Source organism: Xiphias gladius, chromosome 21 (assembly GCF_016859285.1).
Source record: "Xiphias gladius isolate SHS-SW01 ecotype Sanya breed wild chromosome 21, ASM1685928v1, whole genome shotgun sequence".
Taxonomy (NCBI): domain Eukaryota; kingdom Metazoa; phylum Chordata; class Actinopteri; order Istiophoriformes; family Xiphiidae; genus Xiphias; species Xiphias gladius.
Window position 1 is genome coordinate 18,302,572 of NC_053420.1, and position 27,687 is coordinate 18,330,258.

The 27,687-nt window shown below is 38.0% G+C and overlaps 4 protein-coding genes across 12 annotated transcripts; 3 read left to right on the plus strand and 1 right to left on the minus strand.

The window, feature by feature from the left end:
* Nucleotides 1–1,029: 1,029 nt before the first annotated feature.
* LOC120807497 (40S ribosomal protein S26) lies at nt 1,030–3,093 on the plus strand. Its single transcript, XM_040159626.1, has 4 exons — nt 1,030–1,160; nt 2,309–2,486; nt 2,588–2,718; nt 3,000–3,093. Exons 1-4 carry the CDS (start codon nt 1,158–1,160, stop codon nt 3,033–3,035), a joined length of 348 nt encoding a protein of 115 aa, XP_040015560.1. The 5' UTR covers nt 1,030–1,157; the 3' UTR covers nt 3,036–3,093.
* A 68-nt stretch (nt 3,094–3,161) lies between these two features.
* Nucleotides 3,162–12,171, minus strand: LOC120807495 (zinc finger protein Eos-like). 5 transcript variants are annotated; one of them, XM_040159623.1, is made up of 8 exons: nt 12,102–12,171; nt 10,777–10,834; nt 10,574–10,678; nt 9,943–10,197; nt 9,353–9,520; nt 9,110–9,259; nt 8,658–8,789; nt 3,162–8,223 (listed from the first exon to the last, which is right to left on the minus strand). In XM_040159623.1, exons 2-8 carry the CDS (start codon nt 10,814–10,816, stop codon nt 7,340–7,342), a joined length of 1,734 nt encoding a protein of 577 aa, XP_040015557.1. In that variant the 5' UTR covers nt 10,817–10,834; nt 12,102–12,171; the 3' UTR covers nt 3,162–7,339. The 5 variants fall into 5 exon arrangements, with proteins under 5 accessions (XP_040015557.1, XP_040015555.1, XP_040015556.1 ...); XM_040159621.1 differs by having other exon boundaries at nt 12,016–12,138; XM_040159622.1 differs by having other exon boundaries at nt 11,975–12,138.
* A 2,661-nt stretch (nt 12,172–14,832) lies between these two features.
* Nucleotides 14,833–20,347, plus strand: rhebl1 (Ras homolog, mTORC1 binding like 1). 2 transcript variants are annotated; one of them, XM_040159414.1, is made up of 8 exons: nt 14,833–14,933; nt 16,437–16,508; nt 16,619–16,686; nt 16,861–16,943; nt 17,344–17,400; nt 17,513–17,560; nt 18,410–18,491; nt 18,592–20,347. In XM_040159414.1, the coding sequence occupies exons 1-8, from the start codon at nt 14,900–14,902 to the stop codon at nt 18,682–18,684; spliced, it is 537 nt and encodes a 178-aa protein (XP_040015348.1). In that variant the 5' UTR covers nt 14,833–14,899; the 3' UTR covers nt 18,685–20,347. The 2 variants fall into 2 exon arrangements, with proteins under 2 accessions (XP_040015348.1, XP_040015347.1); XM_040159413.1 differs by having other exon boundaries at nt 14,874–15,350; nt 18,592–20,345.
* Nucleotides 20,348–20,425: 78 nt separating this feature from the next.
* LOC120807405 (5'-AMP-activated protein kinase subunit gamma-1) lies at nt 20,426–27,253 on the plus strand. 4 transcript variants are annotated; one of them, XM_040159410.1, is made up of 13 exons: nt 20,426–20,636; nt 21,742–21,793; nt 21,885–21,985; nt 22,083–22,164; nt 22,257–22,315; nt 22,529–22,574; nt 22,664–22,718; nt 23,025–23,151; nt 23,342–23,507; nt 23,611–23,648; nt 24,541–24,687; nt 25,205–25,313; nt 25,481–27,253. In XM_040159410.1, the coding sequence occupies exons 1-13, from the start codon at nt 20,628–20,630 to the stop codon at nt 25,489–25,491; spliced, it is 1,002 nt and encodes a 333-aa protein (XP_040015344.1). In that variant the 5' UTR covers nt 20,426–20,627; the 3' UTR covers nt 25,492–27,253. The 4 variants fall into 4 exon arrangements, with proteins under 4 accessions (XP_040015344.1, XP_040015346.1, XP_040015342.1 ...); XM_040159412.1 differs by lacking the exon at nt 20,426–20,636 and adding an exon at nt 20,719–20,862; XM_040159408.1 differs by lacking the exon at nt 20,426–20,636 and adding an exon at nt 20,993–21,072.
* Nucleotides 27,254–27,687: the final 434 nt, after the last annotated feature.

Sequence of the window (27,687 nt, forward strand, 5' to 3'; positions counted from 1 at the left end):
GTAATCAGTGGTGAAACGTAAGTAAGTACATTTACTAAGTATAATTTTGAGGTGCTTGTACTTTAATTGAACATTTTCTTCTTCTGCTACCTCCTAGTTCCACTGCACTATAATTCAGAGGCATATACTGTACTTTTATTCCACTACATTTATATAATTTAGTGACTAGTTACTTTGCAGATTCAGATTAGAAATACATTATACAGTCAACAAATAAATTATGATGCATTACATTAGGTTAAGATCTGTGATCCCTGTGAGAATATTGTTACCATCAGTATGTGAAGTAATCAAAATGAGCTCCACCTTTACCATCTGCAACACTACAGCGATGCGCACATTATTACATCAATAGTTTAAATCCAATAATGTCATTCTAAAATTGGCCACTTAGGTCAATGACTACTATAAGTATATTTTAATGCTGCTACTCTTATGCTTTTACTTAAGTACAATTTTAAATTCATGACTTTTACTTTGAACGGATAATTTCTAGATTGTGGTACTGCAATTTAGATTCATGTAAAGTTTACATAATTTGCAGTGATCCAGATATAGATTCATTTAAAACACTTGTTAAAAAAAGGCCATTTTCACTCTAAGGTGAAAATCATATGGCCAATAAAACCAAGAGAATGAGGTAGGCTGATTAATTTCACATTTAAAATCACATGTCAGTCACAAATTAAACACTTAGCTTTACCTTTCTATTTTTAAATGTTTTTTTCTTTTTTCTTTTTTGCTGGGCAATATTCATAATATTTAAGCAAACTTTATCCTGTCGATGTTACTAGAAGAACTGAAGATGGGTGTACTTGTTTTATAACACGGCGTTGCTCGACGGCAACGCCCCTGATCCGGATTATTGTAGTAACAGAGAACCCCGCTCACTGCGGTGGTACTTGGATAAAAAAAAACCTCTGTACACTGATATCCCTCCGCGAATAAACTTTGTTAACGTTATTTTGCAAAATAAAAATTATGTAATTGTTTCTTATTTGAACTGGAAACAGTATACACTATTTTGCAGATAAGAAAAATAAAATAAGATATCGATTAGTTTGTCTTTTCAATATAAGTATTTAGAGGGCGGAGCGGATTGCACTACTTCTCGCGGTACAACCTCTTCCGGTCCTCTTTCCAGCTTCCCGTGCAACATGGTGAGTGTGTTTCAGTGACGGCCGTATGGCAAAATCAGAATAAACTGGTGTTTTATTCGATCAGTCATATTTGATTGTATCTCCTTAGGTATTATAAACACATAGCAAAACCACAGTGTGGGGAATCGATGTTAGATGTCGCACAAAATGATTAAAAAAAAGGGTCTGGGCCTAATGCTAGCTGTTAGCAGGCTAACCGTTTTGTGCATGTGTTCCTGTGAACTAGCAAAGGATAACGCCTCTGTTAAAGTGCGGTAAAACACAGTAATGGATGTGGATTAAAAAAATGTTATTCTTTCGAGGTGTTTTCTAATATGTCAAGCAAAATAACAAAACAAGAAATGCAAAAGCTCACGTTTAACAATATATTTAGCAGTCACTGGAGACAGCGCAGCCAGCCCGTGCATTTGATGGTCCACTGGAGCATTCAGCCTACGTTTGCTGGGTTCACCCAACAAAATACTGACACCACGTCTTATAGACGACAGCATTGTCTGTTCACGTCGTTATGTTGTGTTTGTCCTTTATTAATTGCCATTTTTTTTTTTTTTAAAAACAAAATACTAGTAGCTACAGCAGCAATGATTAGTCCATTGACAAAAATAATTGGCAATTATTGTAATAATCAGTCATCAAAGTAAGTTTGATTTTAAAATGGGCCCACAAAAAAGCTGTTTGCAGCTTCTCCTATGAAGATTCCCTGCTTTTCTGTTTAATATATTTTCTTTATCTTTGGGGTTTGGACTGTTGGATAAAACAACACATTTGAAGATGTCGGTTTGGACTGAGAAACTGAGATGGACAGTTTTTGCTATTTCCTGACCTTTTATAGACAACAAATAAATGGAGGAAGAAGGCAGATCAATCGATAATGAAAATAAATGTTAGCTGCTACCCTATTAATACTTTTTAAAGTTTTGGAATGTGTAGGAAATCCATGCTTTTTTAAAAAATGGCTTATTTTTGAAGACGTTTTTCCGCAGATAGGCAAATTTTGAATCCAATGGTGCTGTGACGCCAGCTTTCGGAGCTTGATTGATTTTGACTCTGTGATCCATCATTTGTTACTGAAGTAATGAAGTTTAATACCCAGCCCTAATTGTTAGGCCGTAATGTAGCCTGTAATAACTGTGGTTTCTGTCTTACAGACTAAGAAGAGGAGGAATAACGGTCGCGCCAAGAAGGGCCGTGGGCACGTGCAGCCCATCCGCTGCACAAACTGTGCCCGTTGTGTCCCCAAGGACAAGGCCATCAAGAAGTTTGTCATCAGGAACATAGTGGAGGCGGCTGCCGTGAGAGACATCTCAGAGGCCAGTGTCTTTGACTGTGAGTGCGGTTTTGTCGTGTCACACATCACAGGCAGTTTTAGTATTTTTATTGCTGCGGCATATCCTCATCCATACCTTTCTCCTGTGTCCACTCGGCAGCTTACATTCTGCCCAAGCTCTATGTAAAGCTGCACTACTGCGTCAGCTGTGCCATCCACAGTAAGGTGGTGAGGAACCGCTCCTGCGAGGCCAGGAAAGACCGCACCCCGCCACCCAGATTCAGGCCCACAGTGAGTACCATCCACAACAATGTGTTTCGGGACACATGTTCAGTGAAGCTGTACAATGTTATTTCAACGAGAATAATCGGACCAGTCATACCGGGGGGAAAAACAAGTGAAACTAATGTTAAATGATGGTTTAGTTGAAACAAGTGAGCCTGTCGAATACCAGATAACTGGAGCTAATATACTCAACACGGTAATTAATGTAACAGCTGTTTTTGACAAGTCAAAATACCTGCAATCAAAGTCACAAAGCTAAAACTTTTTTTTTCTTTTCTGTTTAACAGGCTGGTGCACCAAGAGCTCCTCCAAAGCCCATGTAATGCAGATTTTGAAGATGCTGTACACCTGAAGAATAAAGTCAAAAATCTTTACAAAATCTTTAAAGTGTGAAGCTCGTTATTCTTAACTGACCATGTGTTGTGTAGTTGTAGGAAAGACAGGCCTGTCAAGTATTTTATTTGGAATAGACTTTCTTACAGTACAAAACTTACAGTAGTTTGAGATCAAATTTCGCAAATGCATAATTATATATGATACATTTGAAAAGGCTCTGCAGTTATTTAAAGCGATATCAGACCATTTACAGGAGGGGGGAGGTTAAAGAGTAAAACTGAAGGGAACATATGGTGCAACACCGAAAACATTTGAATACAAAATACCACAAAACTAGAGTTAGTTTCTTTTCTGAAGTATAGTCTTGAATTGGAATAGACAGTTTATTTGGTTGTCCTTACGAATACAACAGAAAAGGTGACTGGGGTGTAGGATGAGGAGCAAACAGCGTTGGTACCGCATGCATCAGGTTTAGAAGCACTTTACTGCCTGGTGTAGCACAAAGGAATTAAAAAAAAAAAAAAACTGTCCAAACTTGCAACTCGTGAAGGGAAAAGAGGCTTTCAGATAATGGAATTCATACCTGCTTGATGCAGAATTTACGACCTTAAAAAATACAGTTCTACAAGGGATTAGCTGAGTCATGGACCAGGTTTACATATAGTATTTTTCTACAGTATTCATCACTTTAAAGTTCAACATAATGGCTGCAGGTTCAGAGGTACAGGAAGGTTTACACATTTTATCTGAAGTTAGTTCTTTGGCTCCTAGCTGCCAGCATTACCAAAGTTATTCTGATGGATTTATGGTCATCTAGTTGTGAGAATGACAAATTGGATCTTGCCAGGGTCACTGATCACAGTTGGTTTTACGTTCAGTCTACAGCTGTTGGTGAATAAAAAATTTCAAATATGGCCAAAACAATGTGGAGCCTTTTGTAATGTGCAGTGTTGAACCATGGGATTAACACAATAAGCTTTACATTTAAAATGTGAGATTTAAAACTGTTGAGGGGGGAAAAAAAATGCAGAAAAGACCTCAGGCCAAAGGCACGATAGCAAAGTCTACTCTACACAAATCACACCTACTGGAGAAGAATCACACCTGGGGCTTTTTTTTAGAGACAAGTTGTTGCCTAAATCAGAATATTCACAGTAAAGCAGGGTGTAAAATGTAATTGATCGGTCAAAGCATTTCTTTTTTGCCCATGCAAACTGACATGATTTCAATGGTTTGCAATGACAACTTGTCAAATCATTTACATTGAAGTCGAACTAAATGTTATCTAGATCAGGTTGCAGAAAACTACATCTCAAAATTCTGTGTTGTTGAATTTACAAACCAACTTCTGTCCTAACATGACCTAACAGTCTGTATTCTTATATTAACGCAAGATAATCTGATTTTTTTAAAATTAGATGGTTAAAAAAAATCTCTCATACAGCAATGTGCACCAAAGCCAACTTTCTAATCATCCCTCAAACAAATGTAGCTCCACTTAAGAACATGTAACAATTCTTGAAACAAAAGTGTACCGAGGCAAACATTTACATTATTTATTTTCAAAGGGAAACCCTCGATTAGCTTTTCTAAATGTCATCTGCAAACCTAAGGGGAGACGACCATTTTTTTAACATCTATAAAGTTTTTCTGACGGAGCAAGGAAAAGAAAAAAGGTGTTTACTTTGTAGCTTTTTCATAATTCAGACTGTATGTACAAATATATTCATTTACTTTAGTGTTTCATTTTGCCACTAATAAGGAAAAGTGCTTAGCAGAAGGTAGTAGTGGTTCTTTGGCTCAGTCAGGAGGGAACCATTATTCGTTGGTATACAGAACCATGCTCATTGTGTTCTAAAAATAATATGAAAACCAAGTACTTTTTAAAATTCCTCTTCATAAAAGCACTATTTTGGAGATTCTACAGATTCAGACCACTACTTAAAAATCTGGGAATCCATACATGATTAAATTCAGTACATGACAGAACCAAGGAACGGTTCCCAACGCTAAAATGAACTTTAATGTCCATTTAGAGCCTTGAATGGTTCAGTGGTTTCCTGATTAGCCTGTAAAAGACTTCTGAAAAGCAACATTTATTGAAGCAGAAAAGATCTACACATCTATGGCGTAATGTCAATTATCAGTTCTGCTAAACAGAGGGGGAATGTTGTTCAATAAGCCATTTTCTGCACCACATAAAAGTTAATGGGCTCAAGTCAGCTGATGATTTTGACTACTGTCAGTATTTTTCCAGCCTTTTTGGACAACAGTGCATACATGAAAAACTCAGCCTGTCCAAAACTTTCTATGAGGTCATTTTATAATGGGGTACATGGAGATCACTCATCTAAAAATGTCCCGTTTGTCAGTGCAAACTGCTTTACTTTTTGTGCCCAATTCTGTAATCTAGACTTCACAACTTAGCCTACTGGACAGTACCACTTATTGTGCTTAAAGTGTGTAAAGTGAAATATTAATGATAGGTAGCCAAAACAATTATCTCTGTTGTTTTAACATGTAAACAGATAGCCAGAATCACGAGCTGACAGCGTTCTTCGAACTGACACAATTCTCTTGACATACATTTTGTTTCTGCACAATTTTTACCGAGACAGGATATTTATTCTAAATCACAACTGACAAAAACTGATTGTGAAATAAACACCTGATTCACTCTACTGTCACACCAGCGTCTGGTGACTCTGCGGACTGAAATGTGTTCAAAGAAAAAGCAAATAAAACACCTTTTTTGGATTTAACCTGTGAGGACGGTAGTAAACTGCCACTGTACACTGCACTCATTCATGTCATAGCAGCATGTGCCAAATGCCATGCACATTTAGTCTTTGATAAATTAGCAGAATTGTTTTTTTGCCAACACTTTAATAAAAATCAACTATATCTGAATAGGATAAATAGATATTGTGCAAGGCCATAAGCCAGACGCTTAACAGTGTCTGGATAACAACTTGAGTGCTTATATCATCATCTTCAACTCATGATCTCTAACATCACTCGAAATGATCGGTTTCAAGATGTGACGTGGTAGCTCATGTCCTTCAGTCTGGTCAACAAGGTGTGATCAGGATGAAGAAAGGCACAATACGATGAGATAACCCTAAAATCATGTTTAAATATAGCATAAAAAGATTAGTGTTGGTTTGATGGAGTGACGAAAGGGAAAATGCTGAGGACTTATCAAGACCCTAACCTCTTCAGTAATCTCTAAAATTTTGGCAGTGATACTCATACTCCTTTCCTAGTGAGAAAGATATTCCATCAGTGTTTCTCACATTTGAGATAAATGTGCAGGTCATTAATGTATTCTACAAAATAGTTTAATATAATCATAGTATTCTGGCAGGTATCAGTGCAACAAAAGCAGTCATAGAAAAGAAAAACAAACATTTCATACACAGCCCCACTAAGCATTCACACAAATAAAGGCCTTCACTTTTCACTTACTTATTCAATTTACTTCCAAAAAACACAGGGGCTCTCACGTTCTTACTCTCTCGCACGCTAGCACGCTAGCACGCACACACACCCAGACAGACACAGACACACACACTCAGATCTTTCAACCACACCCCCATTAAAAACAAAAGTGCATTTCTAATTCATGGACAACTCCTCAAACACATCTATTCAACTTGGACCTGGTTTTTGAGTTTGGTCTGCACTTCACTTCGCATTTTAAAAAATGTTCCATTGTACACGATCAGCCCCAAATTGGAAAAAACTTTGCAGAACTTAATGTTTGTTAGGGAACCATTTAACTGAAAAAGTGCTTTTAGAACAAGGCATTAAAAATCTACAGATTCCACTGTAGATGGGCCTATCAACTTCACATTAATTTTTTATGTTATTTCTGTTAAAGTGCACAAGAACAGAAAGTTTTCATGTTATGGACAAAAGTCAGATTTGTCTACTATAATTTGTGCATCAGCTTTGAATCCTGAATTTTGGAGCAAGGCACATCTGTGGATGAAAAAGTGATTTGGCTCTCCATCTCCTTTGGAATACATTTAATTAAAAGTGCATTTTAAATAGATTTGTTGTTTGAAGTGCATTAAAAATAAGGATCACTATTATAATTTTAGAAACATACACATGAAGTCTCCATTAATGCTGGTACATAATTACTGTACCAGTGCCTCTTTGAAATATTTGTATCAGTTTAACATCAGCAGTGCTCCCTTTAGCTTGTGTGCAGACCAAACCCTGCCAGGTCCTTGTATCAGTGTAAAAATTGCTCAAGGTGAAGCAGGTTGTCCACCATTTATCCTCAGTCAAGGATGTGCTCTCCGCGGACGATGTGTGAAGAAAATTCATAGCGGTCCTGGCTGCGGTGGCCACAGATGTTACACTCGAAAGGCTGGCGAAAACCGTGGCAGCCCATGTGGATGGTAAACATGACATGGTCCAGGAAAAGCACACGGCAGTGCTCACAACGGAAAGAGCGCACAGCCCGTCCCTCCCCGTCTACAACCCGAAAAGCCTCCCTGGAAGTGGAGGAGGGCGCTATAGGTGAGCTGGGAGTTGGAGCGAGGGCAGGAGGTGGGGGAGCCGAGTGGCCTCCATCCTCTCTTTCCACCTCCCTTTCTTTGGCGTGGCTGGGGCTGTGTCTGTCCCGACTCCTGTGGTGTGCAATGGGAGGAGGCACTGGGTTATGGTTGTTGGAGTGGAGGAGATGATGGCCATTGTTACTGTGCAGAGTTAGGGTCAGAGCAGTACTGTTGCATGGCTCATCTGGCATGCTCTCTGTGTCTGTAGAGTCCTGGCAACCATTGCTAGGTGAGGGTGCATGACTTCGACCGACAGGCAGGTCTTCATGACCCTCTGCTGCCTCCCTTCCCCCTACACCCGTAGCTCCCAGCCCAGCTCCTGTCCCTGTACAATCTAGCCTCGGGCCTAGAGCGACAGGGGTGTGGGAGGAGCTGTGGATCGGCCTGAGTTCCGACAGACATGAAGGGTGAGTGGTGGGAAGGTGTAAAGGCCTCAGTGTGTCTGATACCCCTCCTCCATTACCTGTTGTGCCTGTATATTCTCCTCCCAGACCAGTAAAGTGCGGGGCTTCAAGATCCCCAGTGGACATCTCCCCATCTTTATCCAAACCAGCACTGAGTTCATAAGGTGCATCCCCAAGGTTGAGGCGTATGTGCTTCTGTCCTGCAAGTGAAAAAGAAAATCTTACGATATTGTACAATGGATGTCTGTGGAAGATATATTAGTATTTGGAAAGCTTGCCCAGGTAAATGAACAACCTGCCGAATTTTTTGGATTCATTCTGAAACTCATAATGACACTGGTAGTTATGTTGTTGTTAAGTCTTCAAGACAATCAAATTTAGGTTTTTGTTTCAGTTAAATGACTGGAGTCTAGTCCTGCAACTATAGGGGAATCAGACCTGTTCAAACCAAATAATTGATGGTAAACTATGATGAATCATACAACTTGGATAAAAACAAATATGCATAAAATCCTGAGAGGTGATTGTCACGTCATAAGGAGGATCAGTCTTAATGCACTTGGTATCCAATTCAAGCAAGGAATGCTGCTTTCTAAGTTTCCTGAACCCGTCCACACTGAGACCAAATGCTCACCTACAAATTTTTGTGGTGTGGATCTCTTGCGTTTGGTGATGCTGTTGGCAAGCCGATCGATAAATGCCATCTTGTCTGAGGAGGGCTGCAGTAGAGAGTCTGGTATAAACTCTAGCTCTCTCATCTCCTCTCCTGCACAGAGTACAAACAAATTGTAATGTTATTTTTTGGGGTTTTCTTATAACCCAGACAGCATTTATCCCAAATGTTGTATGCTGGTTTTCATTAGAATCTAAACCACGTTTTAGATATACAGTAAAAGTGACTACATATGGGGATTCTGTGCATTACCTTGTTAAGGAGGTAGACTACATTTCTACATTAGATGCTACTACAATCCCTTTGGAAACTTATATTTGCAACACTATATCGTGATTTAGACTTCTGTCTTATCTGAGAAAATGTTGTTTACTTCTGATATGTAATGCCAATGAATGTCCTAAAACAAATACCTGCATTCTGTGCACTGGATGGCTGCTGTGACTCCAAACTTGATAAGTAGCTGTGGCAACGCTCACGGTGTTCCTCCAGGGTGCTCTGCTGTTTGTAACTACGGCCACAATAACTGCACTTATATGGCTTCCCTACAGTTGGAGAGGACACTGGGGACAAAGTAACAATATAGCGTTATTACCGTCTAAACATGTCAACTATTTTACTACAAAAGTCCCTCATTAATCGTGAATCTGTCCTACCTGCATGAGTGCGAAGGTGGCCAGTAAGTGCATCTCGTCTTCGACAGGCATAGCTGCAGAAGGGACATTTAAAGGGCTTCTCCCCTGAGTGCAGCTTGATGTGACGGAGCAGGTTACCCTTTTGAGTAAAGGAGGCACCACACTGATTACACTGGAATGGTCGCTCACCTGGGGATAGATGAAAGCCTGTCAACCAAGCTTCTCTAACTACATGTATAGTGTATGGCACATTGTTATACATCCAAGTTTATGTGATAAATTACAATTATCAGAGCAGCTTCTTTCTGCCATTCATCTTGATTAATAACCGGTTTCAAATACATTTGCACAAGCAAAGTTTCAGCTCTGCATAATAAAAAATTAAAAAAAAAAAATCTTATGTTTTCCTCCATATTTTGACTCCACTGTAACTATGCATCAATACAGGGTCAGTACTTGTGACAATGGCATATAATACAACATATCATAAAGAAAAAGATAAACATGTCTGCGAGACATAAGCCAAATGTATTATATCTAACCTATTTTATTGGACAAAAAGAAATTTTTTCTCTCAGAAAAGATTTTTCTAAACTAAACTGATCAGTCACCTGTATGGCTGCGTTTGTGCACCATGAGAACATTAGGCCCAATGCAGATCATTCCACAGACGTCACATTTGAGCTTTCCATTTGGCAGCCTGGTGGCTCCAGTTGGCATGGTTTCAGGATTGTTGAGCTCCCTGTAGCCTCCGGCAGCCTCAGATCCCTGCTCTGAACCTCCTTCCTCTACCCGCTCCCCTCGTTCATCTTCAGTACTGCGACCTGGGTCTTCATCACTGTACAACTCCACTTTAATGGAGTTGGCTTGAGGTGCAAGAGCCAAAATAAATTAGGCCTTAAATGTGATTGTCAACCAGCGTGTTGCTAGACTTAAGAGAAAGATATAACAGAGTGAGCATAGGTTTACATGTCATTACTTATGTGATTAGAGTAGGGCTGCCTCAGTAACTTAATCTCTAATTGATATTATTAAGTGTAAAATGAATAATAAAAAGACCATGAACATATTTGTACATCTTTGCACAATCTTTGAAAACATTTGACATATCACAGTAAAAGTGGCAGGCAGTTCCATTATATATTGGGAACTAATAAAGATGAGACATGCTAAATAATTTTGGGATTAAATTAACCATTACATAGTCCATTTTGTGGGATTCACACTTATTTTCTCACTGACCACTGAGGGATCGACTAGGAGAGGTCTCCTTGCTGTTTGGAGTGCTCACTGTTGGACCTCCAAGGGCCCCAGAAAACTCTCTTTCCATTGAAGAGTCTCCACTAGCTGCAACGAAAAAGAAAACACACGCAAGATGTGTCATTTGACAACATGTCAACCTTTGAAGGTAAGTATATCTGTGATGCAATTTGTAAGGGTACTACCTGATATGTAAGACCGGCCATTGCAGTCATCAACATCCATACTAGTTCAAGCAGAATACTGAAATGACATTTATGTCAGCGGTTATGATCAAACTGAATTCACTCTCTCACACATGAACTCGTGCACTGATTCACTCAAGCATGACTAAACATAATCACACCTGTGCAACTTCCTTTAAAATAACATGAAAACATGCAGTTGTTGCAGGTAAAGGTACAATTTGACATCACATTATGAAATGAAAACGCCTGATCTACGTCAAGTTAAATTGATATTGCTTGAGATATAAATTAAGTCAAATTACATCGGAAACTTCCAATATCAAAAAAAAGAGAAAAAAAAAGAAAAAGAAAAGTGCAGGAAAACACTAACAGCTAGCTTAAATGTAACTACCGTTAAATTGTCGGTGAAATTTAACTAAGGCCATGGATTTTGAACTGCACCAATACTTTAGTGTAACATTTGCTCACTAACAATACATTTGCTGAAGATTAACCGATGTGGGTTAACTAATTGTACGAGAAAATAGTTAACTAGCAGCTAAGTTAGCTCTAACTTTAACCTTAGCAGCTACAGACCAACTGATTGACACAGTAACAATTAGGTTGAATCATGACAACATTGACAAAGTAATTTAATGATGAGCCAATCTAACGTTGGGCTCATCCGAGACAAATTAATTTGAAATCCAGGTCGTAGTACAGAAAGTCAGCGTTTACATAACGGTGGCGTTGAGGTAAAGTTTACGGGTCGGCCTCGGCGGCTAACGTTAGCTTACTGCATGTGATGGAAATTATCGTTAGCCAAGTTAGCTCAATTCAACACTATAACGTTACAACAATCTGCCATCCTTGACAGCTTATTAAAAAGCACGGAGCAAAGTTACAGCTAAGTAATATCTGCAATGACGCAAGGTAGATAACACTGACTTGTGGCTGCCTAACGCTAAATAGGACAGTGAAGTCTCTACGACACCTTCTTTAACGTTAGCATAACAAACCACCGTTAGCTTGAACTATCTTAGCTAGCTAGCCACCACAGCCAATGTTTCCTAAACCGTTGCTATGGCACCCACCGCCTCCCAGAGTGCTATAGCTATCCAGCTAGTGGTTAGCTAGCTAGCTAGCCTGCTCTCCCTGAAGCCTGGAAGCTGACTTTATAACACAACACAGCGGAGGCAGGTGACAACAAAAGTACTTTGTAGGGTCGCCAGGTTCTTCCAGTAACTGCTGCTTTACCTGTCCCTGTCAGGGCCGTTTCAGTGAGGTTATTCTGTATTTTCATCTGACTATTTATGACGGCGGCATCTCCCGGCAGCGTTTACCTCCAGTTCCAAACAATTTCCGGTGACATCCAGAGCTTAGCCGCCTATGAGCCAGCGGCAGGGAAGAGGCTTACAAGAGCTACAAATCTGCATAAAGACTAAAAGACTTAAAAATAAATAAATAAATAAATAAATAAATAAATAAAATCTTCAAACACACACATTACATGAATACACTTAGTAGTTACTTGGCTGTATTTTTCATTGAGATTATTTTGTGCAGGTCTCTTCTTAAATCTGATACATTGTATGTTTATAGTAGCTTTAAGCTGCAGTTGTCGTTAGTGTAAGCTAATTTATATTAAACCACACCTTATCTGCCATTATGATGCTTCACTGTACGAACGCTGCAGGCTTCTGATCACATTTCCTGATTTTGAACAGCGCACAAAATTGGTTCAAAAGACGAATTAACATGTTGCCCTTGTAGTACACAGCACGCTGGGATCCAGGAGGTGCCAAAAGCAGAGTAGCAAGAGGAACTCAGCAGCAGCCTTACCTGTCCCATGTGTTTGAATAACTGCTACTCTGACTTTGTTTTTCTTTAGAATAATGGACTCTGTTCAAATAAAAGTAGGGCTAGCTATCCTTTGATTTTTTTTTATGCCAGTGCCAATATAATACCTGAGTTTTGCTACCGAAAGAAGCATACCTATACCACAAACTGAGGTATATTTTCAATACAATCCCTTTTTTGTTATATATAAGCCAGACTTTTGAAATGCATCTGTATTATTTTGTCTTAACAAAAGTCATCCACATGAGAACTTTGCCTAAACTTTTGCAGTAATATCTATATAGTTAAGTCAGGAAATATCTGATCAAAGAATAATACAGCAAAACTTTTGTTAGTTCACAGTTTTCAATGCCCGGTGCTATTTCGATGGTACCCAAAATCTACAAGTTCCAAACCCAGCCATGGAGTCTTAAAATGCTCTGACACTGCTGGCATTGGAGTGAATGCCCCTGCATGTTGGTGTTGCCTCCAACACAGACTTGTCATCACAAATCTGAGAACAATATAAGAGGTGAGATAAATTTATGCTAACTGTTGCCTGTTCAAGAAATATATCCACCACATTATATGGCAATGTTCAGAGAGAACACTAGACTATGTTGTTCACTGATTTCAAGGTAGAATAGTTCCTCAACAGAACATATAGGACAAGGGGTCTGACTCAGACGATTGATTGGAGTGTATGGGTGGGCATCAAAGTGTGTAATGTCTAAAGCAGTATACTGTTTAATTCACAAACAAGATGTAGGTAAATATATTGACTGTTTTCACCAGTAAACACTAAAGCAGTCAGCAAATTTGTGCCTTAATGTCCTTACCTTTTGAGACATTTTTGCTAGTGACACTCATTTAGGAAGAAACAGCACAGATTTGTTATTGCTTGTTAGATTTTATTATAATTATAATTTCAGTTGAACTGATAGCACAGGAACCAGAATAATCACACGTGGTATTATAGCAGACACTAAAGGTAGTAAGCTATGGCATTTTTCTGACCAAACCTATGGACTTTGATGAAGAAACAGAATTTTATGACTGAAGCAGAACAGTCTTAAATAAATAGATTTCAAGGGCGTTGTGCCCAGGTAGATGGCAGGTCAGATAGGTACAATATAAAGTAGACATTGCGCTATTTAACTTCCTACAAAACAGTTCCAACAGAATCTTCTTAGCTGGGTTTCTTGGATCAGTGGTGGAGTGTAACTAAGTACATTTACTCGAGTACTGTACTTCCATTTTATGCTACTTAATACTTCTACTCCACTACATTTCAGAGGGAAATTACATTATGGAGGGAACTCGTTTATTTGACAGCTGCTATTAGTTACTTTTTAGATTAAGATTTTACATAAAAAAACATAGTATGAGTTTAGAAAATACAACACATTGTTAAAGATTAAACCTAGCCTTGCTCTTTACATTTTAGCTGTCTGTGTAGTGTTAGCATTTGTAGTGATGTCCCATCTAAACCTTGCAGACGGTTTCATTTAAGTAACTGTTCAAGGCCCAAGATATAAAATGATCTAATATTTCACAACAAAGGGAAAAAAAATAATAATATGCGTATCAGAACTGTATTATTTTCTTCTTTCCTATAATACTTCTGTACTTTTACTTATGTAGGATTTTGAATGCAGTACTGCTCCTTGTTATCGAGTCTAAAGTACTGTTCAAAAGTGTCAGGTTTAGTTTCTTATCCATTATAGAACACCATCAGAGAGGAGACCGGTCGGTCCTAAATTCATTCTGCAGCAGGACAATGAGCCCCAACACACAGCCAGAGTCATAAAGAACAATCTTCAGTGGCAAGAAGAACAAGGAGTCCGGCAAAAGATGGTCTGGCCATGGTCTGGAGAGAGACCAAATCCACAGAAGAACTGTGTCCAGCTGTCCAAAAATCTACCCGTCAAGTACCTTGCAAAACTTTGCACAGGTGTACCTAGGAGAACTTGGCATTATTCGTGGCATTATTTTTGAAAGCATCCTCGCTCTATGTTTAGTGCCGAAAACCTTTGCACAGTAATGTATTTACATGTATATATACCGGTACTTTTAACTTCTTCCAACACTGCCATCAAAATCTGTTCAGATGAGGTAGCGACCGAACATCTGTCTATGTTCTGTATATTTTATAGGTCTGAAAAGCCGTGTCAAATTGTTGTATGCTGAAACAATGCAAGTTGAAGTTCAGTCTGGAAAAGTCTGAAGGGCGGCTGTCCGAAACAGGCTGGGACGTACAAAGAGTGACCTCTACTGTACAAACTGGCCAGGGTTGTCGTCCATGTCAGCCCTGACGTACCCGCTGTTTTACGACGGTGTGCTTACACAATGACAGTTTCCGTCAGTTTCACTCGCGAATCGTAACCGCGTTGAACAACCTTTTTGTCGTTTCCAATTTCAGTGGAATCGAGAATTTCCTCATTTCAAACTGTTGGTCGATGTCGATTACTATATGACATAGAGAAAGAGAGCACTTTTTGGGATAAGTACAAGTTGTACTCGCGGTAGTTAAGCTCTGAAGTTCCAGCTCGAGGCCCAGCGGAGAGCTCGAGCGGCACCTCCGAAAAGTTTGTTGTTGTCACGTGACGCGAGACGAATGTGGCGATAAAAGTTTGTTTAGATAGTAAGACTAGGCGGCGTACTACATTATCTAAACCTACTGAACACCGTTGTCAACACAATGCCTCAACCAAAATATCGAAAGATTGCTGTTATAGGTTACAGGTCTGTAGGTGAGTAAAATACACGAGCTCGTGCAGAGCTAATGTTAGTCGGCTAGCTGGCTAACAGGCTAACGTCCTGGCTTTGTTTTCACCGAGTGTATCCGACTCTCACCGGTAACGCTAGCTCACCTTTGTTCATCGTTGTGTTACATGTGTTTGCTACGCAGTTGATCATTAACCTACACTAAAGTCAACCTTGGCTCGCTGTGTATCTGTAGCTATATGTTACTAGTTTTAAGGTGTTCAGTGAAAATGTTAGCTCAGTCGGTGATGTCCTGATAAGAGTGCCAAGTGGTGTGTGTCTGTAGACTTTTAGTCTAGCATGTCAAACTTAAGTATGTAATGTTAAAAATGTATGGAAATCCGCCAATGACCATATTTACCTTCTACCAAATCAATTCCAGTCGATTATAGTCTATAATATCCTTGTGTGGCTGATGTTGTAGTAAGTTCTGTGACCCAACAGATTATATGACATAATTAGAAATATCAACTATAGCACCGCTGCACACGGTTTTATCATACTTCAAGCACATCATTTTTCGTGATAGTAGGTGTTACCAAAAATAATGCCTTCATAATATTTAGATAAGGTCACATGGTGATAGATGATTTTGATAGCTGTCGCAGTAGCCACTGTAGTATGTAGGTCTGTCTGAAGAGGACTATCACTTCATCTGTCAATATGTCAGTATGATCCTTTGGTCTGTATCATCTAGTTGATCATCACAGAACCTGACAGATCTCAGACTACAGTACATCAAAAGTCACAGCTATCAAAATGTGACCCTCTCTAAATACCACAGAGGCACCATCTTGGGTAACACCTATCAAAATAAAATATGACAATAACATTTGCCAGTGACAATATAGTTTAAATTTCAGATCAAATCACAGAATTTAATGGGTCACAGAAGTTGGTTTGACACTTGTAACTGGTAGTCTAATGTTAAAAATCACTGCACCGACACAGTGTTTATGTCTGTTACAGTTATATATTGTAATTTAGGGCATTGTTACAAAAAAAGAGATAGTTTAAACATAGTTTTAAAATAGTAATAAAACGGCCACACTATGTTTCTTTGCCCTGCACAGGAAAGTCGTCTCTTACAATACAGTTTGTGGAAGGACAGTTTGTTGACTCCTACGACCCAACCATTGAAAACAGTAAGTGTCATCATTAGATTGTATTTAAGATACTGCGGCAAAGAAAATCACAAAGGATTTGGCTTAATGTAAAGAAATATTTAGTAAAACTAGCTAATCTCCCTTCCCAGCCTTTAACAAAATGGTCAGCGTGAATGGTCAAGACTTCAATCTTCAGCTGGTTGATACAGCTGGCCAAGTAAGTTGTTCATCTACCACCATAACTGACAGATGTTTAAGTTTTAAATCAACACTTTCGATCTGTTAATGCCAAATATTTAACCCAAGACACTGCTAGTATTGTGATGTGTACTCAGGTGTCAGATTTAAAAATTATTTATGTGTTGTGTTTGGTGACGCTGTCTGTCTGTAGGATGAGTACTCAATTTTTCCACAATCCCACTCGATGGACATCCATGGCTATGTCCTTGTCTATTCGGTGACTTCCATGAAAAGGTGAGTGGATGGTTGCGTTTGATTCATCTGTATGAATAATGTTAGACAGACAGTTACTATTTATGATACACAGACTACACTGTACATTAGGTAGACAGCAGACTTAACTCTTCATAATACGTTATTCCTAAACCACAGAGATTTATAAAGGTTTAACCCACTTTTATGTATACCAAGAGTGTCATCTATTGCAGCATAATTGCTAAATAACTATGCATATAATGTTCGATTTGTAATACAGTATCAGAGAGGGTTTGAATCAACTATAAGGTAATTATCAAGGCTATAGTTTATGGTGTTGTATTCATCTGCAAAATACGCTAAAGTATAGGGTTCTTTTTTAGACTGACGGTGTATTATCATAGTATTTAAAAGTACTTTGATGTGTGTCTCTGTTCAGTTTTGAAGTTGTGCAGGTTCTACATGATAAGCTGCTAGACATGGTTGGGAAGATTCAGTAAGTTTTGTTGGCTCTTTAAAATTGAATGATTTCAAATGTGTCTTTTTCTGCTTTTCCAAGCAAATTTTTTTTTTTTTTTTTTTTTTTAACCAGGATATTTTCTTTTTAGGGTCCCAACTGTTCTTGTAGGGAACAAAAAAGATCTCCACATGGAAAGGTAATCAAGATGAGTGAAAATCTTATAAATATAAACAACGTGTGTGTTGTTACAGTCAGATAAATCTAAAACTGATAATACTATCAGACTATTAACTTTTAAAATATACCTTTAAAACTCAATATAATTCAGCATAAAATACATTTTAATGGTAAATGTAGCCTTTGATGTTTTGGCAGTTAAAGGATAAGTCTGGTGACGTCCTTGTATTTTTCTTAATGTCAACATATCCCATGAAAATAGCAAAACTAACAATGACTTGATCGTACTACCAAGCATTGACTGTGTAGCCAAAGCCTCAACTAGCTTATGCCTCTCTGACGGAGGCCTCTGTTGTTGTCCTAAAACTACTAAAAACACATTAGTGAGCCACACTATTGCAATGGGCCACATCATATTCTTTTTTTTGTGATGGACATGAGCACTGCAGTGTATTTATTGTGATCCCATGTACACTGTCCTGCTGCTGTAAATACTCAAATTACACCCCAACAAATTTAATGTCTACTACACTTAGAGTAACATTTTCTAAAAAACTAAAGTGCCCAGCAGTTCTATTAAATTATTTTGCTTTAAAAAAAAAAAAGGAATATATTTGTTACTTGTTTTAAAAGATTTACATCTTCAGTGGGAATGTCTGGGCTTGGGGCCTGGAAACTCTGAAAGGATTAAGAGATGGACAAACACACTGTTGGTGTCTGCCTTTCCATGGAATTTGTTGACAATAGCAGAAATATAGAATATTACCATCCTAGGTCAGTGCGCTCATGTAACATAAAGAGTCTTACAAAGAGTTGTAAGAGCTTTTCTGTTTTCATTAAGTAAAGTTTCTGTTTGTTTTTTTCCCAGGGTTATCAAGCCAGAGGAGGGAAAGAAACTTGCTGATTCCTGGGGTGCTGCATTCATGGAGTCCTCAGCCAAGGAGAATGAGGTAATGATAGATATCCCTTTGAATACCAACTCATTGGTGCAGTCCACACAGTATTTCTGACACAGATTCACACTCTGCTGACAATGTTCTTGCAATGCAGACTGCTGTGGAGGTTTTCAAGCGGATCATTTTGGAGATGGAGAAAGCTGATGGAAATGCTGCTCCAGAGGAGAAGAAGTGTGCTGTGATGTAAACGTGTATGCAGGACATCAGTAAACTCATTTGATGAAGACAGGAGGCACAACTTCACCAGCTTGCCAATCGTGACCTCACCAACACCAAGACACTGCAGTGGAACTTATCTCCTCCATTGTGATACCAGATTGATTTACATAGCAAGGCAACTGCCCAGACAGTGACAAACTATCTCACTCATTGTAACCACGGGGAGAAATTTCCAAGAGCCAAATTAATCTGTTTTAGACAAAAGAAGCACCTCTAGTGAACATTCTTCAAATATTGAAATGTAATCTATGACTAGGCAAAATCTTGATTTTGAGTTCAACCAAATGCTCAGAAAACAAATTAAGATTGTCCCAATTACCTGCATCAATTTTTTTCATGAACGTATTATAGTAATAACTACTTGTAAATCTGATGTTTGAGACATTATTGGCTCATGTCTCATGACATTTTGAGTAGTTAAGTTAATGTACAGTGAGTGACCTTTTTTGGACTAGTGTATTATTTCAGCAGGATTTTTTTGACAGTGATGCAGAGTCACAGTTCACATTGCTTTAAATGTGGTGTTAAAATGTCATTATTTCTCACAAATGGTGGATTTCCTTGAACAGCCCGAAATGAGATTTCTGATAAGGAATTTCCCTGTGGTTTCACAATTTTTCTCACTGTAATTTTTATCAACACATCTTCAGATGCTGTTCACCAATGAACTCTTGAACTGTGTCTTCATGACAGAAGAATCTATTTGTATATTTAACAACAAACACTTTAAGCTTTTTTGCTAAGCAGATAGGCCTCTCCCATTGTTTCTACAGTTTAATTTCTCCTTACTGACTGTAATAAAGTTGTTATCTTATGGACAACCCTCAGAGAAATTTAGTATAGATTGGAACAGATCTTTGGTATTTAACACTTACGGCCTTTTTATACAATATAAATAGAATCTTAGAAATTGGTTTGATACTATTGGTTATATCTTGAGTGATGCAGGTTTGCTCTCCATTGGATATGATAAGTAGAGTATATGCTTATAAGCGCGTTATAATTATGAACATTGTTGAGTTGCAATATTTAAATTGCATTTTAACACTGTAAAACCAGTTAAGTGGCTGATGGCCACTGAGTTAGCTTAGTAATTTTTGAACTCATGGTTTTGATTTGATGGTTCATGCAGGCTTGATTAAAACCAAGCCAGGGTGGCATGCGGCCCATTTAATTCATATTGTGGACATGCATGGTTATTGTCAGACACTTGAGATCCTTAATGACTTGTTTTTTTTTTTTTTTTTTTGTAGCTTGTGTAGCCTTACAGAAACATGACAGACTGTGGATTTTTCCCCACAATCCTCATGTTGTACCTGTAGTGGGTAATTGTAACTTTTTATCAAGGCCTTTGCTGACTAAGTAGTTGACTGATGGATGATTGATGATGGTTGAACAGAAGCTGGTGATGCTGTGTCTTGTGCCTTACAGTTCTTCAAACTCCCTCATCCGCTTCACTTCATGACTCAAGGTGCTCTTAAATATTTTTTTTTTTTCTCCTTCTGTTGACTTGATACCATGGATACAGGTGGTGGTGTACACCTGAACACCAATATTCCCTTGTGGGTCAATGTTAACTCAGAAATCTTGCTGTAAACAGTTTTGTATATAAATAAATCTGTTACTCATTTGATTCGTCATTGTGCTGATTTGGGCTGCATTTTAGGTAGCGTGGCGGTGCATTGTGGCTCCTGTACCAAGCAGTCAGTCATATTTCATTGGGCTCGAGCTTCGTATGCACGCTCAATTACTGTATCGAACGTATGTAGGCACCATGGATTTTGTTGCGGTAATTCTACGTGTAGTACGGTAACGACTGTACAGTGAGTTGTAGCGGAAGACTTTGGCTCTGCTAGAACCTGCCAGCTGTAAAACAACCCGGCAACAGGAAGGCGAAACGGCGGATGGAACATGGAGTGTGTAAGTTATCTAGCTAACTTTAGCGTGTGTAGCTCGGAAGCTTCCTAATAAACCATCTCCACCCATGTTAACTAACGAGACTTGCCGTGGCGTGGTAACGGCAGCGGCTAACGAACTAACTAAATGTTGATAGAGTAGTTCCGAGGCTAGCCCGCTTGTTAGTATCGCTAGTCCACTATCGCTAGTCAGGAAGGCACACATTGCGGAAAACTAAATATGGTTCCAGGTACCGGTTTAAATAATTTCTAAAAACAAGGCAGTTCGATACATAAGGTTTCACCAGGTTAACTGACGCAAAAAGTCACCTCGACTGACTCATTAATGTAAACAGACTATGACGCTAGCTAATGCTAACGTTTGGCTAACGTTAATATTATGTTTTTGTACAAAGACGCATCAATCAGATTGCGTTTAACTAATGCAGCGACGACACCGGGTGAGTTTTGCAAACCAGGCACCGTTAAAGTCTGGCATTAACGGTAACTGAATCTTTTATAAAGTAAAAGTATCAATTTTAGAGAATTCCCCATTTCAGAATAATATACACTATATTACTGCATTATAATCATTTGTACACTAAGCAATGGAACAGCGACGTAAGCATCACTTTAATGTCGCAGCTGGTGCTAATGTTAACTACTTCATATACTGCTGGGTATCTTAATCTATAATAATACATCATAATTTATGTGTTTGTTTGATACATTTTGTAGTAAATCTGTAACTACTAACTAATGTTAATGTAAATGCACTTGGTTGCTTTCCACCAATGCAAACCACTTAACTTTACCTAAACCCAATCATCCTAGTATTAACCAAAATATAATAGTTTGCAGCATTATAGCTACATAAACTTAACCATGTCAAGGGTTATGACTAATAATAAACATTTTAATGCATTTTTTTATGCACATAGCCTCCCTTGGCGGGCCAGTCAGTGCTTCTGCCCATAACCCTGATGGCTGGGGATTATTTAGTCATGTTACGCAGGCTTGTTTATAACATATTGTCTGTGTAACACAGAATTTACTTTTTTTTACATTCACTTGTTTGGGAGGTCACCTAGACAAGCTCAATTTTAATGATATGTATCTTTTTCTTTCAGATTCCAGTAACTGTAGATGATTTTGAGGGCAAAAAGGACCCGGTCATAGAGGGTAAGGGACTCGTATAAATCTCATGAGACCAAAATGAGAAATCAGTGACGTTTAAAAAAGGTGAAAAATAATCTCTCTTGTATTCTTTCAGACCCAGAGCACAATGTGTACACCAGGTTTATGAAGTCTCACCGGTGTTATGACCTTGTACCTACCAGCTCCAAATTGGTTGTGTTTGATACATCACTTCAGGTAAAACAAAAGCTTTAAATTAAAAAACAAAAAAAATTGGAATTTATCTCTCATTAGCTAATATAGTCTCAAACATTTGGCGCAATTAATGTTACAGGTGAAGAAGGCGTTTTTTGCACTTGTTTCTAATGGGGTAAGAGCAGCGCCTCTGTGGGACAGTAAGAAGCAGTGCTTTGTTGGTAAGAGTTATTTTCATTGGCTTAGTTTCACTCTCTGAGTAAGAATAAATCAAACAATAGACTGAGTAAATGCTCCTAATTCTGCTCCGCAGGTATGCTAACCATCACAGACTTCATCAACATTCTTCATCGCTATTACAAATCTCCATTGGTAAGATGATTAGAGTCTGAATTGCAAGATTAGGTGTAACATATTACAGCTTAGACTTGAACTGCAAGGTAATTTTGTCATAGGTAGGGTTTTGAGTAGTATGTTACCGAATGTGCCCATGCTGTCTTTTCCCTTTGTATAAAGAGCTTGTCTTGACATCTTTATTAGTTAATCTTAAAGAATTCAAACCTTTCTGTCTTTGTAATCTTTCAGGTTCAGATATATGAGTTGGAAGAACACAAAATTGAAACATGGAGGGGTGAGAATGTTTAATGAATATGTAATGTAATTCTAGTTTACACTCGTAATCTTGAAGGTAAACTATATTGTCTGTTATTTTTATAATAGAGGTTTACCTTCAAGACTCTTTCAAGCCCTTGGTTAGCATATCTCCCAATGCAAGGTGAGTTGGTTTTTTTTTGTTTTTTTTGTAAAAGCTTGGCTAGTAATAGTACTACCAGGCATCGGCATTTTGCCGTTGATTGGTGTTAAAATGTCACTTGAATACATGGTTGTTGCATCCTGGGACATAAAACCAAGCGGCATCTGATGCTTTAGTTTGTGGCCTGCCAAGATACAAAATAGCATTAGAAACTAACACTGAGATAGTTTTACTTTTAATGTTTTTATTCAGCTATTTTATCTCACAACATGCTACATCCCAAATAACTTAAGTAACTAGGTCCTCTCTTACTTCTATGCATTACAGTTTGTATGATGCAGTATCATCTCTGCTGAAGAACAAGATCCACAGGTTGCCTGTAATCGACCCGCTGACAGGCAACACACTCTATATTCTCACACACAAGAGGATTCTCAAGTTCCTGAAGCTTTTTGTAAGTCCCGTAGGCTTCGATCCTCACTGCTGCTACATTAAACACTGTAAATCTGCAGTTGTTTTTTCAGTGTTTGAGTCTGACAGAGGAAGGACTATTAGCTACAGTTAAGGAAACGGTATATATTTTTAAACTATTTTACAAATACATCCATTCCCCTACAGTTTTAATCAAGTGTTACTGTTTTCAGATATCAGAGATGCCAAAACCCTCGTTCTTGAGCCAGACCTTAGAGGAACTGAATATCGGAACATTCAAGAACATAGCAGTGGTCCGCTCAGACACACCGCTGTACACGGCACTGGGTATTTTTGTTGAGCAGCGAGTGTCAGCGCTCCCCGTTGTAGATGACAAAGGTATGTGGGCTGCTTGAAATTATGTCCTTGTTATTTTTTTCATTAATGACCAGAGACCTTTTAGGTTTCATTTATGTACTGAGGTGCTGTCTCTCTCTTGCAGGTCGAGTGGTGGATATATACTCAAAATTTGATGTTATAGTAAGTTATCTTCTGCCACTGTCTACTCACTGGATGTTTTTCTACCTTTTTTTGTTTATAATCACATAGGAGTTTTTTTTTTCTATTTTCTGTCTTGTGTTGAGTAGAGCTGCACATAACAATTATTTTCATTATCCGTTAATATGCAGATCATTTTCTTGATTAATCTATCAATCAGTTGGTCTGTAAAATATCAGAAAATAGTGAAAGGTGCCTGCTGTAATTTTCCAAAGCCCAACATGATTTATTCAAATAGCTTGTTTAATTTGAACAAAATTCCAAAAAACATAAATATTGGTTTACATTTACAAAACAAATATGAGCTTAAAATTGTCACATTGGAGAAGCTTTAACCTGCAGATGTTTTGATGTTTTTCTTGAAAAACATCTAGAACGATTAATAGAAATGGTAGAAAATTAATCAGCAAATTTTTTTTAATCGATCAATTAATTGACTGCTCTAATATTTAGAGTATGGTTGGGCAATATGACCAAATATATAACGTGAGAGAAAAGTTTTTTTTTGTTTTTTCCTTGTAGGGCTGTTTCTAAGGACAGTGTTGTAAATCAGTGAGCAGGACTTCTTTATGACATATTTGAATTTACTGGATTTTTTCTTCAATGTTACAGGTTACATAAATTTGTTAGGCAATTAATTGATTGGATTAGCCAAAAACAGATATCCTAATGATGGTTATATTATCTACATATCTCTGTATATATCAATATTGCGATATAAAATTACATATATTGTGATTTATCCAAATTACTCACCCTTACTTAAAAGACTATATTCTACTGTTATTTTGACATGTGTATAATTTTTAACTGTATTTTTTTTGCAATTTAAGATGAAGACACATTTCTAATCTATGGGTCCATGTTTATACAGAACCTGGCAGCAGAGAAGACGTACAACAACTTGGATGTGACTGTGACCAAAGCCTTGCAGCACCGCTCTCAGTACTTTGAAGGAGTTCTGACCTGCCACAGGCACGAGACCCTGGAGGCCATCATCAATAGACTGGTGGAGGCAGAGGTGATGGTTTGATGTCATTGTTTGTCACAAAGTGGCCGTCTCTCGTAGCTCGTTTACTCCTTGTCGCTTGTGGGCTTTACTGGCCAGAGTGTTGAATGAGCCTAAGCCTATAATGAAAAATATCTGAAATGTTCTTCCCCACCTTAAATTCCTCATGAAAAAACACCTGATAGACAGCTTTGGCCAGAAGTCAAAAGAAAGTTTTATAGCAGGAAAACATAATTTGCACACATCTACCCTTCAGTGTGTCAACACTGTACAGCAACACTGTTGCATAGGATTGAACTCTGCTCAGCTCTCTCCTTTTACTAAGTCACCAAGATCTCAGCCAGACGTAACTCTGAGGTCTGTTGTTCCTCAGCTCACTTTTTAAATAAGACTCTTAGCCACTTTGTCTCTCGTTATCAATGTTGTTGTATGTGCAATCAATTTCTCTACACATTCTTTTTGGCCATGGTCGAGATTCTATTTAACAGAGACAAAAGTAATGTTGATGGTCTTTTTCTGTGTCCCTCAGGTGCACAGGCTGGTGGTAGTGGATGAGCAGGAGGTGGTGAAGGGAATTGTCTCTCTTTCAGATATTCTCCAGGCGCTAGTGCTTACTGATGCAGAAGAGGGTAAGTACAGTAAGTGTAGTTGTTTAAGATTTTTGGAGCTTTCGGGGCACATTTTTTAATAGAACAAAGAGTATATTAAAAACACAGGAAGAATTAAAGTATTATTAAAAGTAGTGTAATCATTCATATATTTTCCTAAATGTGTCCATGGTAAACTTAGATTTTTCTGTCCACAGGCACTGCCTGAGAAAGGAACACCAGGAAAGGTACCACAGTTTCAAGAGGAGGCCAGAGGAAAGGGAGAACGAGAACAGAAATGTAGAAGGGGAATTATGACTGTAGGTTTTAGTATCATCATCCATCACCTGTAACCAGGTTTCCTCTATTCACACATGAAGACATCTCCCGCTCTGCAAAAATATGATGTTCACTAAGTTTTAGCAACTTTGCAATATGTAATTTTAGTTGTATGTGACATTTAGAAACTCTGGTAAATCGAGCCAAAATCCAAATCACCAGAGAGTGACAAGAAAGATGCAAAGCACAAGAAACTTCTGACGAGGAGCTTTAGCCACGCAGCATGACCAGCATCATTCCCACCTTTGTGGCTGTTGTCATCAAAGTCATAATTAATGTCGTGCTGATCTCTATGTAGATCAGCACGTCATTAATTATGACTTTGATTACAAAGATATTCCTGATAATGTAAATTAATTGCCAGATAAAACAAGCAATCAGTTATCAGCTAAAGGAAAACTGATCTACCTTTATTTCCTTTCGTTGGCAGCATTTCATTTCTATTGTGAGGCTGAAATTTGGTTGCACAGTGAGCCTATCCAAGGGTAATTTTAAACATTGTGTAATTTTTGTGTGTGGTGTTGTTCTGGCACGTGAGCCCTATTCTTTGTACATATGCATACTATGATGTTATTCGACTAAAATTATCGTTATTCCTTATTTAGTTAGCTTAATTATTTAAAGGCAGGTGGAAATTGAGTTGTTAATTTTTTTTAACTTGAAAAACTCCATTCTTCCAATTTGCAGAAATATTGATGGATATATGGTTACTTAAGTATTTATCTGTATATGTCATACATACAGTACATATAGAAACTACCCACATACTACCTTTTCAAGAAGATGATTTAGCACAATTTATCATTCAAACACTAGGAAGACCTTGGATATTGTCAGTAGTCTGCACTGAAATTATTCCACAGATATAACATTAAAAAGGCCTGGTCACGGTTTGCTTATTTGAATAAGTGTGGACCTTTGCAGATTTCAGCTTCAGGACGTCCTTAATTAACCACAGTTACCAGTGTGAGAAGAATCCTAGGGCTCGGGTTTTAGTCTTGTTTAGCCAGACAGCAAAGTAGCAAACCTGGAACAGCACTTAGGGTCTCAAGACAACCTCACTGGTGAAGTCTAGAACAGCATAGATGAATCTGCTGTCAGAAACGACCGTTAATTGTGCAGTATTCTGTTTGAGTGCACAAAGTCTGAATATTAATGGGTTTTATGTTTTGCCATTCTGTCTGTATAACTAAATGTCTAATGGATTGTATATTTTATTTTATAGACAACTTTTTTTCTGCTTGTTTTGTTAGCTACACTTTGGGGTTTTGCATTATTAGCGTTAAAGGGATTTGCTTACTTCTTCTATGCTGCAAAATCTCATCAGTTTTTAGAAATGTGGTCCATCACTTGAAACCTAATGGTCAAATTAATAGTTTCTGTATTATTCATATTCCGATTTATATGTTAATGGTGTCTTTATGCTGATGCAGAATATCAGATTTTGTAATTTTATTCATCTGTTTCTCGGTTCATTGTGTCTAGGGATCTGAATCGAAATCACTCAATACCAGCATTTCCTTTCCATTTTCTAAGAAGGATAGGCCATTCACACACTTTCTGTTTTGGTATACATGAAATAGAATGTGTACAATTGTATGTAAATGCACAGTTTTTGTACTAATCAGCATTGAGACTATAATTTAAAGAATAAGCAATAAAGGTTCTTTGAGTTTGTTTAAATGGTATTAATTTTTAAATGTATATATCTTGTATATCACACATAACTTTTGTCTAAAGGTCTTAACTGGGTAGCAGTATGTCCTGTTACTTTTGTAGTCACTCATTATCTGCGTTAAATGTTTTTTTTTTTTTTTTTGGGTCACTTGAAGGCACCGGAAGCCAGCTATAAACACAACATTATCACCTTTAGAGCTGAAATGCATACTTATTACCAAATGGTTGCCTATTTAAATATACAGCAGATATGGAGCCAAATTAGCATTCATTTAGACTCTTGTTTCTGGCTACCTGATAAATTTAAGTCCCAATATTCGCTCTCCTTTTAGTGCTGTTTTGGTTTCCACCAGCTCCCGAGGGAAGTAGTCTCTTTAGCTGCTAAATGCTCCACTATGCTCACTAGCTA

What these genes read in the sequence shown, in the direction of transcription:
- rhebl1 (XM_040159413.1), top strand. Translation starts at nt 15,299, where the DNA reads ATGCCTCAACCAAAATATCGAAAGATTGCTGTTATAGGTTACAGGTCT. An exon ending in GACATGGTTGGGAAGATTCA is followed by an intron (nt 17,401 to 17,512) that starts GTAAGTTTTGTT and finishes TTTTCTTTTTAG; the next exon opens with GGTCCCAACTGTTCTTGTAG. An exon ending in AAAGATCTCCACATGGAAAG is followed by an intron (nt 17,561 to 18,409) that starts GTAATCAAGATG and finishes TTTTTTTCCCAG; the next exon opens with GGTTATCAAGCCAGAGGAGG.
- LOC120807405 (XM_040159408.1), top strand. An exon ending in GCTATTACAAATCTCCATTG is followed by an intron (nt 22,316 to 22,528) that starts GTAAGATGATTA and finishes GTAATCTTTCAG; the next exon opens with GTTCAGATATATGAGTTGGA. An exon ending in ATAGACTGGTGGAGGCAGAG is followed by an intron (nt 24,688 to 25,204) that starts GTGATGGTTTGA and finishes TGTGTCCCTCAG; the next exon opens with GTGCACAGGCTGGTGGTAGT.
- LOC120807497 (XM_040159626.1), top strand. An exon ending in AGAGGCCAGTGTCTTTGACT is followed by an intron (nt 2,487 to 2,587) that starts GTGAGTGCGGTT and finishes TCCACTCGGCAG; the next exon opens with CTTACATTCTGCCCAAGCTC. An exon ending in CACCCAGATTCAGGCCCACA is followed by an intron (nt 2,719 to 2,999) that starts GTGAGTACCATC and finishes TCTGTTTAACAG; the next exon opens with GCTGGTGCACCAAGAGCTCC.
- LOC120807495 (XM_040159623.1), bottom strand. Translation starts at nt 10,816, where the DNA reads ATGGATGTTGATGACTGCAATGGCCGGTCTTACATATCAG. An exon ending in GCACAAACGCAGCCATACAG is followed by an intron (nt 9,521 to 9,942) that starts GTGACTGATCAG and finishes ATCTATCCCCAG; the next exon opens with GTGAGCGACCATTCCAGTGT. An exon ending in CACACCACAAAAATTTGTAG is followed by an intron (nt 8,224 to 8,657) that starts GTGAGCATTTGG and finishes TTTCACTTGCAG; the next exon opens with GACAGAAGCACATACGCCTC.